This window comes from Clarias gariepinus, chromosome 21 (genome assembly GCF_024256425.1).
Source record: "Clarias gariepinus isolate MV-2021 ecotype Netherlands chromosome 21, CGAR_prim_01v2, whole genome shotgun sequence".
Taxonomy (NCBI): Eukaryota; Metazoa; Chordata; class Actinopteri; order Siluriformes; family Clariidae; genus Clarias; species Clarias gariepinus.
In genome coordinates, this window is record NC_071120.1 from 15,663,293 (window position 1) to 15,678,542 (window position 15,250).

At 39.5% G+C, this 15,250-nt stretch overlaps 1 protein-coding gene across 1 annotated transcript in view; it reads right to left on the reverse strand.

Annotated features, from left to right (window-relative positions):
• Positions 1-417: 417 nt before the first annotated feature.
• The window catches only part of LOC128509516 (uncharacterized), a 66,049-nt gene continuing 51,216 nt past the window's right edge, over positions 418-15,250 (reverse strand). Inside the window, exons 10-12 of the mRNA XM_053481284.1 lie at positions 14,266-14,413; positions 10,757-10,891; positions 418-1,383 (exon numbers count right to left, since the gene is read on the reverse strand). Of these exons, the coding sequence (XP_053337259.1) occupies positions 908-1,383; positions 10,757-10,891; positions 14,266-14,413 (759 nt within the window). The 3' untranslated portion in view covers positions 418-907. The remainder of the gene's footprint in view (positions 1,384-10,756; positions 10,892-14,265; positions 14,414-15,250) is intronic.

Below are 15,250 nucleotides of genomic sequence, written 5' to 3' on the forward strand. Positions count from 1 at the left end.
AGCAACTTTACACTCAGTGGCGCTTATTAGGCTGGATACAAACAAACATGTTTGTGAATTATTCATAAGGAGCGTTTCCATAAAGAATTTCTTAAAGAAGATTCTTGAAAAATCTTTTGTTTCCTTAAAAAAAGAAAGCTCCTCACTTATTGTACGAGCAGAATGATTAACCATGATGTACTGCACATATAAGCTTCAGATAGTATCTCTGCCCTTAAGTTCCATATTTTTACGTGGATTGTGTTGTAGGCTGGCGATGTGAGCGTAGCATAAATCAGAATGATCTTATTACTCAAAAATCAGAATGATCTTATTACTCATTATGTTTTTAATCTTGATGTAGACTAAAAATATATTTTCAAAATACTTAACGACGACAGAAGTCATTGCATTTTGATTGAAAAGACAAAACTTTATTCATTTAATAATTTTGTGATTTGAGACATGAGCTAATAACGAAGTTTTGGGGGATTGGTTTCCTGTTGCCTGTAGAGCATGTTACAAAAATGTTCATTTAAATAAACACAGAAGAAACTACTGATCCAAACACAGAACTAGGGTTTAGAATAAGAGCAGCACTTGTATACCTTTAAATAAAACCCTGGCCTTGATGGATTTTTTGAAAAAAGGGAATGAAAACAGAGTGTTATTGTGTGATCCTGTAAAGCTCCCCCGGCTTGTAGTACTCTCACCTCGACTGAGACCCTGAAAGCTGAAAGAAATAGATGTGGACTTTGCTTGACATCTACAGAACAAGGCTCTTTAAGTTCTTTCATTTCCACTAGGTCTGTTCAGCCGGAGAGGCTTTTCTAACGGGCTTTAAAAAACCCGTCCCTCCCTAAACCCCCAACTCCTTTATTCAAGAGATCGAAGGACAGGCAAGTAGTTTCTCTTTTTCTCAGCATGTCTATGTCTGCCACTCAGGTCTATCTACTGTCTTCCTACTCTTGCTTCTGAAAGAACTCCTCCTCTTCAGCACATCCTCCTCTCGGCCTGGCTTCTGGTTGACCCCCCTCTCTTGAGACAAGCTCTTTCTGGAGACATGGACTGACGGATCTCTTAGGATCGCTCGGTTTCTTTGCTCGGACGGCATGGCAGATGACGGTTTCGGAGGATTTTTGGGTTTTCCCGCACCTCCAGAGAGAGCATCAGAACTCTCACACTGAGCGTTCTCAGGACATGCAGACTGGAGCTGGGCCTTTTCTGTGCTCACTTCCTTCCTCTGGGCTCGCAGAACGTGCAGGGTCTGAACTGCCTGCTGCTGCTCATGCTGGAGGGAGTGCAGCTGACTTGCTGCTTTCTCTCTCTTTTCAGTGCACTCTTTCAGGAGCTTTTCCACAGTGTGCAGGAAATCATGGCCGTACTGCTCCAGAGCTTCATCTCCTATACACACAGAAACATAGGAGTATGAGACACAACATTGTGTTTGCTTCTTAAAAAAAAAAACCTATAAGCATCCATATTAGCGGTGTAATGTGATGGCACTATCGCTACGTCTTTGTACTGCTACAAATCTCAGTAAATGTAAGTGTATTTCTAGCAGGATTTAAACCAGAAGTGGGCATGTTCCAAATGAGATTTTTTTTTATTAAATACGAATCCCACTATTAAGCTCCTAGAAACCTAAAAACACTGGAAAAGACCCAAAGGTAAAAGTGAATTCTGTCTCTGATCGTTCCTCAACTTCAGCTAAATCACTTGAGTTCATATTTATTCTCATACACAGAGAACTCAATTCAAGATTTCAGCGAATCCCAACCTTATTACCACCTCATCAACATCATCACTGTTCCGAAATATTATTCCTGTACTAATTAAATTTTTACTGTAACCAAAAAAAAGTTATACAGTACAGCTTTATTACTGTAACTTTACTCTCAAACTAAACACTCGCTCACGCCAAACAAACCTGCTATGCAGCACCGTAATAAATGAGCCTCGCTGGACCTTTAGCTCTCTGCATGCATGAAAGCCTTAATCTAGAGTTTACATTGAATTTACATTACACTCTTCCTCACACAGAGTCAGGGCATGAGGCTAAAAAGGTGGGAGGGTAAAATGAAGGGGAAGATAAATGAAGAGTTTGTTCAGATGGGAAGAGGAATGCGTCAGGAGGGTTGTAAATCTCAGTCAGGCTTCGGAAAAGTCACCTGACTAACAGAGGAAATATTTTCACTAAGGGCTGCAGCTGCTGCATGGAAAACCCCTTAACTCGCTCACGTTCATGCCACACTGGGTCTCGTATGGAATACGACTTACAGGTGTGAGGTGAGATAATGGTATGTGTTTCTTGGGAAATGAATGCAGTGGCATCTCACATGTTCGTTCAGAATATGCAAAGTCCCAAAAGAGTACAATAATCCCAAGCACAAAAACTTCCAGAAGAGTTAAGGTCATATCAGCTATTTCTTTATGGACTTTTTAGGGACAGTCATGTGGAACCACAATCAAAGCCGTCCTCATTCATCACTTTCATATGCCTTATGTGTTTATATGTGTGAACTACTCATCACCTCTTCTGGGAGACAAAGACAGGACTATTGGTTTAAACAGCCAGTGCATGGAGTTCACTTTTCAAACATCTTGTTCTTTTCTGGTATCTCGACTGTACGTTTCAATATGAGGGTACAATATTATTTAACTAAGCAAATACTAGCAAGCTACGCCACACCAGAATGACTGATTTTAGCCATCTCTGTTGGCTTTTACACTATTACTGTGTTTTTGTTACTACCCATTATTCAGCATGCATTAATGTGAACTAGTAGCCAACTCCAAGGGGCGGTTCAAGTCAAACCAAGACTTGTGGTGAAATTTTGTCATTGAAAGTATAAAACCAATTTACAGAAGACTTTAAGTAGTTCAATGATGATGGTTCCAGACAAGGTTGCTCGGAGTCCACAGCAATTGCTCCCATGAACATTTAGCCAGTGGAAAGCCTGATCCTTGAAATCAACAGATAGCTTGACACCAACTTGCAGAAGAAACGCATCTGTCTGTGAGAACTGTACTCACAGACATACACCAACACCACTTGCACATTACAAGAAACTGGTTGGGAGTACAGTCCTGACCCCGCTCCCACATGTTTGGGCCATTAAAGGAGTTCCTGGGAGGCCAGTGTTTCAGAAATGAACCAGGCAGTTCCATCATGACGTATTGAAACATTAGAATAACTGCATTAGTGTAGCAGGGGATTACACAGAGAGATAAAGGTAGTTTTTACTTATATAACTCTGTTTTGGTTTGACTTGAACGCCCCTCGTAGTTAGTAAACCCGAACTTGTAGTTCTCAGATATTTGAATATCCACAGTATATAATGTAAATAAATCCTGGACTAAAGCATTAGATTTAATTTACATCGTTACCATTCTTTCCCTTAGAAAAGGTTAAGTATTAAATAAATTAATTTTCACTGCACTTCATCTTTCCAGCATTAATTCAAGCCTTCGTTTAACCAAGGTTCTTTGCAGGAGAATGGAATAAAATCATTTCCACCATGAGAGAAATACAGACTCATACTGATGGTGTTAAAGGACGGAAACACTATGAACTTGACAGGTCTCTTAAGCCCTGTATGAATTCTATGAAGTCTATATCTATATCAGCTCACTGGGTATTAAGTGCCCTAACACCTCACCTTTACAGTATAGAGCTACCGTCTGAGATAAGCAGGTTCAGGGCCCAGGTGCTTGGACTGGCTGACACACACACACAGATATGGTGATAACAAGTGAAAGACAAAGGAAAAGCACTAGCTGATAACTGAGCCACTGCCGTCAACCATGGCACAATGTATTCTATAGAAATGTTACACAGCCTGATAACAGACACTTGTAACAGGGAAATGAAAAGCTCGAGACCAAGCACTATCTTGTTTGGAAGTAAATTGTGTTTTGCCAAGGTGCTTTCATATCTCTGAAACAGTCGAGGCAGATAAATGAAAGTTTGAACAGTCCTCAAACCTGACATTTCAAAGGTCAGAAAAGACACCTTATCTTTCTTTGCTTTCATTTCCTAGTGATTCATATCCACGATTTTTTTTCCTGTTGTGATCATCATATTGGGAACAGTGTTTTAAGCTTCAGTGCACAACGCGACTGTAACTAAAGGTGAAAGATGGCAAACATTACTCATTCCGCTGCAGAAGACAATAAACAGCACTTCAACAAAGCCAATGAAATGGAATTTGTTAGGAATACCTCTACCCCTGTTTATTCATGCTGTTGTTCAATCAGCTAATCATGTGACAACGCAGATACACTTCAACAGCTTTAGTCAGTGTTCTTGTCAAGCATCATGTAATCTCGGTAATCTTTTAGCATGGCATGCTTGTTGGTAACAGAAAGGTTTGTGTATTTCATAAAAACACATGCATCTGTTAGTAGTTGCTAAAATTGACATTTGAAAATAGAGTCAAATGTGTACTAAATGCACAGTATTAGGTACCAAGTCAGTAGGACTGCAGAAGCATCATGAGTCTCAGCTGAACCTCAGAATGCATTTTTGGACAGAACGAGAGTTTTGGAATTTGTCCCCAATTACTTACATTGTACTCACGTCCTAGGTGACAAACTTCACGTTGATGCGCAGAGCAGGAAAGCTCATACCAACCAAAACCTATGGTAGAATACTAGAAAAATTAGTTCTGTGCTCCATTAACACAGTGCTGAAGAGAGGAGTTGAAGCTAAAGGAATCAATGGATGAACTGGTTAGAGCTGACATGAAATCTACAGTACCTCTAACTGTAACCATGGTAAGCAGAAAAGCATTCTAGAATCTTAGTGGTGCTATGGATTTGAGTTTTTTCGGCCCGCTCAAATATAACACCTTATAGCAGCAGTAGCATTTTAGCAACATCTTGTTTTTGATTATGGGTCAAATTTTAAAAGAGGCAGAAAAATATAACTTTGCAATTCCTTTTATTACATGTAGAAGTTCAAGAGCACTGGAACTAAAGAACTGTTGCGCATAAAGCATACTTGTGAAAGAGAGAGAGTTTGACTGAATAAAATTACTATCAATTGGCGCACACATGAGGGAGAATGAGAGAGTGAAAATATCATTTGTCTGGGACCGGGTTGCCAGATTACACAAACACCAACAAAATCCCCCTATGCAGTGCTGAAAACTTTAGAGACATTAAAGCAGCTGATAAGCATGTATGATAAATCTAGTTTAAAAAAAAAATTGAGTGTGGTTCATTAGAAGAAAGAAACACTCATACAGACGGGTAAAGAAATATTAGCTATTCAATGAGCTTTTAAAACTGAGCTAGCACAGCTACAAGGCAGCATGACAGGGAGGAGCTGCTGCACTACTGCTTGTTAAAGATCTATCATACATAGTATTAGCAGAGAAAATTATTGGTATGAATAAAAATGAGTCTTTGTAATAAAGCACAGAACACAGTAACAGGAGCTTACATATAGTGACACTGTGCTAAACGAAACTCCACCAGGTTGTATCACACTTTATTTCCAATCCATAAAAGTGACCAATGTAAAAGCCAGCATATTTCCATTTCAATTATTTCCCCAGGCAAAAGCTTCAAGTTCTTTCTGGTGCAATTGATGTGCTCCTCCATAAGACCATAAATATAAATATCTCTGAGAGGCAACATTATACGGATGATCGAATGCAATGATGCACCCCTTCTGCAGAGCCACGTCAGGCCATGAAAAGCCGGCATTCCACCAGCTCATTGTGTAAATATTTGCCGTCGGTGTCTCCAGTCAGAGCAGTACTGCAAAGAGCGAGTGCTTGGCACCAGGGGTGAGAAAGAGAGCAATAGATAGATTTACAGAGAGAGAGAGAGGGGGTAAGAGAGAGGTGTAAGGGAGAAGCAGCACAGGAAAAGCTCGGGGCGGTTAGCGGCTGCCTCGCTGAAGACCACACACACACACACACACACACACACACACACATACACACACGAGAGAGAGCCCTGAGGAACTAGAGCCACCTAAGGAAAACCTGGAACGGTGCAGAGAGAGAAGCAGAGGTGTTTGAGTTGGAAAGCTGATGAAGGACGCTCATTCGTGTGTTTGGGAAGGAAGAAAGCGAGGCTGAGCAATGGCTTGTGTTTCAGATGGCTTTTGCATGGCTACAGTGGAAATATAACACTAGTAATAATAATCTTTATTTTTGTAGCACCTTTCATAGAAAGAAACAGGAGAGGAATAAAAGAAAATATTAATCACAAAGCTGTAAAAGTGATCTGGTTCAAAAATAAAAAACAATGAAGTATTAATATAAATTTTCCCTAAAACAAAAACTTAAAAAAAATATATAGACTGTTGTGTTAAAAGCTAAGGCACATAAATGGCAAAAAAAAAAAATTATTTTAAATTTTTTCAATTATTTTAGCAATTTTTTTAAACAATGTCTAATGTTTTTTTTACATGTCTGAAACGGCTTAATTTATTAAAAGTATATGAGAACATAAATATCGCAAAATCTTCAACAAATTATTACTTTTTTCGCCTTTTGAGTTTATGGGCCACTGGTGCATTACCGCCACCTACAGAACTGGAGTTTGGAGAAGAAAAAAAAAAAAAGTTGATCATTTCTACCAGACATGACATTTAAACAATCAACAACACAAGTTATAGAGTGTTTTAGTGCTTATGAAAATACAAAGTAGTTTTAAGTACTTCAAAACCTATAAAAATATACCAGCTTGAGACAAATCTGACTTTAGTGCTATTGAATCAAATCAAATTAAAAATTGCAATGCACAAAACTCAAATGGACAGTCTACCTATAATTCACAGCTCCAACATTTGCACATACAGCATGGCTTAAAAGTCTGAACTCACAGGCATTCTTCCTTATATGGAATTAGATTTTTTTTTTTACTTTAGAACTAAGAAGTGTGAACTTTAGAGAGCGCAGCCTACAGTGTGGGACACTGGTGACAGGTGCAGCCACAACCAGCGTCACACAGCCCTCGGTGTCACATTTATTATCCAAGAGTATGCAGTAATGGTATGTGTGTGTCTGTGTGTGTGTGTGGTTATTAAGGGTTGATGTCAACACTCAAGTCTGCTGAGTGGAGTCTAATCAGGCCTGTGCTGCCACGGGCTCCTACACGGGGGAGGTCTGGGCTGCAGTCCATGTCTGTCACACGCCCATAACCACACACCAACACCAAGCACGGATAAGTGACTCACACACTCGCAGAACCACACACCAGGGCCAACTGCGGTGTGCCCACACACCCACACAGCTCGTTAACCTTATAAGTACCGTCCACTAGTGGAGTCATTAATGCAGCTAATTAATGATATGCTACACCTAAAGTTAATCCTTACCATAACTGTAGTGACCAAAATGAAACCTTTTAATTCAGTATAAATATTATACCCATGATGAAAATTCATGTACTTGTGGGGACATTTGAGTCTCCATCAAAATCTACAAACATGTCAACACACACAAACAACAGCAAACAATAAAAGCCTACTTGACCTGACATACACATAGAGGATCAAAACTTTCCTTTCTATTTCTCTCTCTCTCTCACACACACACACACACACACACATACCTTTATCATACCATACCAAGCTCATACTTATCACTGCACACTTTTACATAATCACACACTAACATAAGGTACCTGTTTATGTTCACACCACGTCACTCTCTTTCACACACTCATGCTAGTTTTTGTCGAGTCATTCCATTACACCAGCGTTGCTGCCTTACTTTCTCCTTCACTGTCTCACTTTGTCCAAGAGTCCTGTACTCACTCACCCATTCTCTCACTCACTGACTCATTCACTCACTGACTCATTCACTCCCACAATCCATCTCTCACTTGCTCGCTCTTTCACTCTCACTCACTACCTCACTCTTCCTCCCAGGTGTATACTCATTCACTCTATCCCACAAGCCCCCCCCCCACTCCCTCACTCATTGTCACACTTACTCACTCACTCACTAACTCACTCATTGCCTCAGCCTCTTACTCACTGCATCACTCACTCACTCACTCACTAACTTTTTCACTAACTCAATCTCACTCTCTCACTCATTCATTCTCACTGCCTCACTCACCCTCACTGGCTCTCACTCATTGCCTCGTTCTCTCTCACTTTTACCTACTTCCTTACTCGCAGAAGAATACTGCAGTATGCACTCACTGACTGCCTCACTCTCACCCACTATCTTACTCTATCACTCTTACTCATTGCCTCACTCACTGCATCAATCGCTCACTGCCTCACTCTCACTCACTTTCTTTCACCCTCTCACTTACTGACCGCCTCACTCTCACTCACTGTATCAATTGCTCACTGCCTCACTCTCACTCATTGCCTCAATCATTGCCTCACTGTGTTACTTCCTCACTCATTGCCTCAATCATTGTCTCACTGTCTTACTTCCTCACTCATTGCCTCATGTACTCACCGCCTCATTTACTGACCATCTCACTCTCTTACTGTCTTACTTCCTCACTCATTGCCTCACTGACTCACCGCCTCACTCATTGCCTCACTCCCTGACCACCTCACTCTCTCACTGTCGTACTTCCTTACTCATTGCCTCACTGACTCACCGCCTCACTCATTGCCTCACTCACTGACCACCTCACTCTCTCACTGTCTTACTTCCTCACTCATTGCCTCAATCATTGCCTTACTAACTCACTGCCTCATTCACTGACCACCTCACTCTCTCACTGTCTTACTTCCTTACTTATTGCCGCAATCATTGCCTCACTAACTCACCGCCTCACTCATTGCCTCAGTCACTGACCACCTTACTCTCTCACTGTTTTACTTCCTCACTCATTGCCTCACTGACTCACCGCCTCACTCACTGACCACCTCACTCTCTTACTGTCTTACTTTCTCACTCACTAGATCTCTCTCACACACTTATTCACTCTCTCTCTCTCTCTCTCTCTCTCACTTTTACTCACTGTCTCGCTCTCCCACTCTCTTACTCCCACATTCCCATATTCACACGAGGATAGTACATTTTGCGCTCTAGTGTAACACTGTAATCTGGGCCACATACCAATCTGGGGCCCTCAGATGCAGCACACAGTAATCACCAGAAATCATTCAGAGAATAGCAGAAGCGGTGCATTTCTATCTTACCGAGTTCTCTACTTTCATAATTTTACTGATGATTCAAAGCTTAATCAGAGACAGTGGATAATGATGATGAGGAATATGTATCATAATCAACTGTTCAGATAATGTGAGTTGTCTCAGTATGTCTGTAAAACTGATAAGATTTAAAGAAGGCAGCGTGTGATACCTGACAAAGTTGAACAGAGATACCAGGGTTACTTGTAATAATGCATGGATACCATTTGCAAATATGAAAGTTTTTTAATTATATATTTGGCAAAAGCAAAATTATTTGTTTTCTTTGGTGTAAAGTATGCTACGATTGCAGTCAGAGATGTATTTTTGTCTCAGTTATTTTCTTTTCCCTCATTTTCCATGCTAAATATTTTCCATGGTAGACATTAAGTAAAGGAGTCATTAAACTCATTTCTTTTTCCTCTAGCGTTATGTGGGGGGGAGAAAAAAAAAAGGCCTAAATATTTTACATTTCTATTCAGTAAGATTTATTTTCTCCTACATTACCTACCTTTAAAAATAATAAACTTCAAAATTAAACGCTGATATTCCAACACTGGATTAAAGAATCCATCGTGCAAACAGAAACTGAATCAACTAAATTAGTGAAAGTGTTGGCGGGTTTTTCGGGTAGAAGATGAGGGGAAGAAAGCGACAGCTTTCAGTATTGTGCCGAAATGTCGCTGCCTGCCGGAATCTTTTTCCTTTCTGCGTGAAAGCATGTACGATTCCTTCAACAGCTGCCGTCTGTGTTTTGTGACGGAAAAATACATGGTTTTGTCTCAGGGCAGGAAGATTCTGGCAGGGAGGCGTAGCAGGACAGACATGATCGAGAAGAAGCAGACGGCACGGTATTAAACATTCGGGTTACACACTTTTAAATAAATACACAGACTCAAAGGCACACCTCGGCTGTAGGCTTTTCTTCCATCTGCTCGTTTTTGCAGGGAAACAGGTTTAGGTAAAGCAATTCTGTTGGTGTATTCTTGTCCTGCTTAGTAGGTAGGACATTAAAATGTACAAAAGTTGTGCATGAGGAATCAAATATTTATTATTTTTGTCTTAAACTCATTTTAGGTCGCCTGTAGACGCTGGGGAAAAAGTAAACAAGTCAAATCTGAAAAGCTTATTAGGAGGATCGTAGCCTGCTATCTGATCAAGGGAATGTGACTTTAGTTAATTAAAGCTCCCTTATAAAAGTTTGCATGTCTCAATTTCTGCGTAAAAAAAAGTTCTATTCATTAAAACTTCTTGCTCATTTAATAATAGTGGTTTTGTACCTGTTACATCATACAGCCTGAACATTACACAATGTCAAAGTCTTTCATTATTAACAATCTTAATTTTTTTTTTCTTAAAGCTGAAGAAAAACCTTGACAAGACAATGTGGGAAAAATTATTATTGTTTAATCATTTCTAAGTATTTTTATGCAAACTATTGCCCTCAAAGTAATAATGCTCAGCTTACTTAATTTTTGGCAGAAGCTTCAAGATTGGGTTAACTGTGGGAAATTTCTAGGATGTTACCAATAACTCAAAAGCTTAACAGCAGTAGGATCACGAGCTGATTCAGGCTTAGAACGTTTTACAGCGAAAAAAACACAGTGAAGAGAGAGAGAGAGACAGAGGCTGAGACAGGCATTGATCCACCTTCACTCTTTGAAGGGCCGAAGGCATCCACTGCCTCTCGTATCTGTGCCAAGTTGCTCTTAAAAGCTGACAGGAAGCGGTGAAGTGCAGCTTCTGACGTTGTGCTCCTCAGATCCTCATAACATGAAAGGACATCTGGGGTGGGAAAAAATGAAAAGAAGAATTGAGTAATGAAGGGAGAAAGAGGCTGCTGTATCAAAATGGCTCAGCTGTTCATCGCTAATTTGTCTCAAAACACAGGCAAGTTTGTACTTTATGTTTGCACTTGGAGGTAAAGAGTGTTAGGCGAAATAAAAACAAAATTCTCGGACGCCAGTGCAAAAATTTTCAACAGAAACGTCCTGCTTTACTAGATCTTTTATCCCCTGGAATAGGAACGGACAGTGTCAATAGAGAAACATTATGCTTTTTGGACTCTTTTCTGGCAACTAGCTTTAAAATCCTGAATGCTACAATCTGATTGACTCTACAAAATCCTGTTTTTACATCTCCGTGTACTGCATATGCACTAATAATAATTATGATACAATAATTATATATACAATAATAATAATACAATATTATAACGTACCTGGACAATTTGTGCAATATCTACAAATGCTCTTGGGTCATACCATTTTCAAGTGCAATCTCTGACTTACCCATACTGTATAACTTGTGCAATACCTTTTTCTTTTTTCCTCACATGTGCAATATCTGTATATAGAATTACATATAGTGTGCAACTTAAGGATTTACATTTTTTTGGGAGGGGGGTTTGTCTAATTTATAATTTTTTTCCTTTTCTCCTGGAAAATGACCGTAAGCAACTGTAACCAAGTATAAGCAATTTCCCTCTGGGATTAATAAAGTTCTTTGAATCTTGAATCTTGATGTGTCAGTTGTGTTTTGCATGCCTTAATCGTGCATGTTTATCAATGTGCTATGTAAAAAAAAAGTCAGTGTTTGGTCTCTCTTGGCCACGTTTAGTGATTCTCTAGTGAATGTTAGATGTCTGTCTTTTAAGACTGGAGTTAATATGCTCTTCTGCTTTCACCGATATGTAAGATGTTAAAATCTATAGACCCTCCACCCATTGTACTAACGATGTTCCAGAGCTCTGGTATGCACAAATCACAGCAACAGCAAATCTGTGGTGACCTCACAAGTCTCGTACAGCTGTGTTTCCCCAAGCCAAGCCCCAGGAAATCCACACAGTCCACATGTTTTGCTCGGTGTTGGTTCCTGAATGGCCTCACTAAAGGGATCTGATATAACGGATGGCAAAATGCTGACAGTCCAACTGCTTGGACATTAACTTTGTTTTTTTTAAAAAGGCCGTAATTAGGTAAGAAGCTATACAAAAACATTAGATTATAGACTGTGATTTGTTTATGAACGTGAAAAGGAAAAGAAGGTTTGGGCTAAATGTTTGCAGAATGGCAAAATAAAATTTACCTTATTTGTTTAATAAAAATGGCATTTTTTCCTTACATCTCTCTCTCTCTCTCTCTCTCTCTCTCTCTCTCTATATATATATATATATATATATATATATATATATATATATATATATATATATATATATATATATATGCATTGAGCACTGTTAGCAACAATAATAGAAGAGACACACAAACACCCTGATATTCAGTTCGATTGCTTTTACCAGGTGTGATGCAATCTGTAACACAGCAGAACAGTTGACCATCTGGAGGACTGAATTGGTGAAAATGCTCTGCATTATGCAGCAGCAAAGCAGGAGGGCGAGCATTAGGCTTTTAATGAGGAGGTATGCATGCCAGTGAAATGGAATGGAGTAGGACTAGGCTTTATATGCTTTATTCCAAAAAAACAAAAAAAAACAAATGCATTTTCTGCATCAGTTTCAGCTTACTTACCACACATATGTGTACTGTATCTCCATACATACACACACAAACATATGCACACGCACGTACATACACACGTTCATACATACATACATACATACATACATACATACATACATACATACATACATATATGTACAATCATGCACATACACTTTGGTATGCATGTCTGCCACTCCCCGCCAGCACTTTGTTTTCATCACCTCCTGAATGGTTTCGTTAAGTAGCTCTTCTCATGTACTGCTGCAAACACTCACACATGCCAAAAGACAAACTCATGCAAAACACTCCACAAGCACCACTATGCCATGGAAAACAGAGACACTACTGTATACTTTCAAATATAGTATATGGGTGTATTATTTATTTATTTTATTTATGTGTCAAAAAAAAACATCTTTTCCTATTACCACAGCCAGGAAGATCAATAATACCAAACAGCAGTGTCCTGATTATGTGGTTTTATTCCAAGCAGAAATAGCTGATGTCTGGAATTGCATATAGTCACTATTCCTCTTTTCAGAAAATCAGGTCAAGATCACGATGATGCACAATGCAATATTCTTCATCTGACCATTTCCTTGCTGCACAATGCTGCTTTTGTTAATTTTCATGCCGCATCCATATAGATAAGCAGTGCTATTGCCTCAAATGGTGCATTTGATGAGCAAAATGCCCAATAATATTGCACCAACTGTTAAGTATTTGATGCCAGAGTATGCCTTTTAAACCTGCGTGCTGTGTAAAAACAACAAATTGTTGAAGAATGTGCTAGTTCTCAATGTGCTAGTCACCCTGTTCCATCCTTCAGAAACCTGTGAGCTAACCCATGTCTTGTCGTGTTGATTAGAATCTAAAAGCAGCTTACTCTGAAGTTTTCCAACATTCAACAGATAACAAACTACAAGATTTTTTTCGACTGGTTAAAAATGTGATACACTAACTGTATTTTTTACCCATCAAAAAGACAAATTATTATTTACTATGATAATATAATAATATGCTATAAAAGTCATCAAAAGCTACAATAATGCATCTGTAAACAGTCGCTCGCATTAACTTAATTAATTATATTAATGAAAAGGAAATATGGAGAGCATAAACTCTTCTGTTCTGAAGACTCTTCAGTCCTGACTGCTACAAAGCGCTGACACTGGAGACTCCTTCCATGGAAATTAAATTAACACATACTACAAAAAGCATATATCACTAATGACATGGTTTCCTTTGTTAAATAGAAAATTTTTAAAATATGTTTATTATTTGCTTGAGCAAATGTGGATTCATGTGGATCATCTGCCATACAAGTCCCTGTGAATAAGCTGTTACTTTAAAAATAATAATAATGTATTAGGTAGAACATGTGATAATGAACGCCTATAAGTCGAAAAGGTAAATTTCGATTAAAGATCGTAAAGCAGATTGTGAGGGCGCAGGAGCTGTGTTTATACAGCGACATGGCTAAACTTCTTCGTATTTCATGGAGGTCTGACTTGTTACATTAATGAATTTGCTATCTGAAGCTTCAAACAGAAAACCCAGTGAGATGACCCAGTGAGTTATTTCCATTGCAAACTAAAAAAACAGGACTTCCTTTGGATCACGTGGACCTGTTCGAACTGTTATGGAACTATTTACCTTGCAGTGGGACACACAAGCTCTGAGAGATGTTCTCCTGGAAGGCTTGATAAGCCTGGCGGATTCCCTGGACGAGCTCCTCTATGGTCCGGACCTGCAGGCTGTACAAGCTTCTATGGAAGTCCAATTCAGCCTCAAGAGCTTCCACCTACATCAGAACAGTTGACAAAAATACACATCTTCAACAACAAGCCAAAAGGCCAGATGGTGTTTTGAGGAAGACGGCTTTTACTGGAAAAGCAGATGCTATTTTGAAGTTCAGGATTCTAGCAAGGGACGTCTTGAGGGACATTCAAAAGGTAGAGACCTTAACCTATCATGACCTCACCATGAACAACGGCAATCAAAACCTCACATGAACAGACTATCTAACAGTACTGTACATGCAGATGAAGTAAAATGGCCTTCATATAGGCGTGTATTCCCTTACTCTTTCTCACTTTCTCTCTCATTCTCTCTAAAGTCCAGGTCTTTAAAAATGCATAATGGGCTTTGGAGTCAGAAGGCGCCTGGGCAATGCTGCTCCTGACTGTACAGAGGCGTCACAACAAGTGTTGCATTAATCATTGTGTTTCTCCTGGTCAGGCAGAGTGTATCATGAATGATTCATGCGTTAGCCCCTCTGTGCTACAATATGAAGGTACAATCAAGACTCTTTTTCTGAAATAGCAGTGCTGATGACCCCTGAGGTTGAAGCGGGAGGCTTAGACAGGAATGCCCCGGTCAGATTATTTTAGTATGGAATATTGATTGGCATTGACACTCTGTTAGCATACAGAACAGCAAAGGTTACCACAAAGAAAAAGGCATGAGCCTGGACTTGGTGTGAGAACAGGATACAGAAGATGTGAAAAAAAGAAGAAAGATGGAAAATTAACAAGGATAATTGACACAAAAGCATGACCACAGCCACCCTGCTGGCTGCACAGGACAGTGAAAGCGCCAGACAAACAAAGACGAGCCAATACAGCTGTGAGTCAGTCTC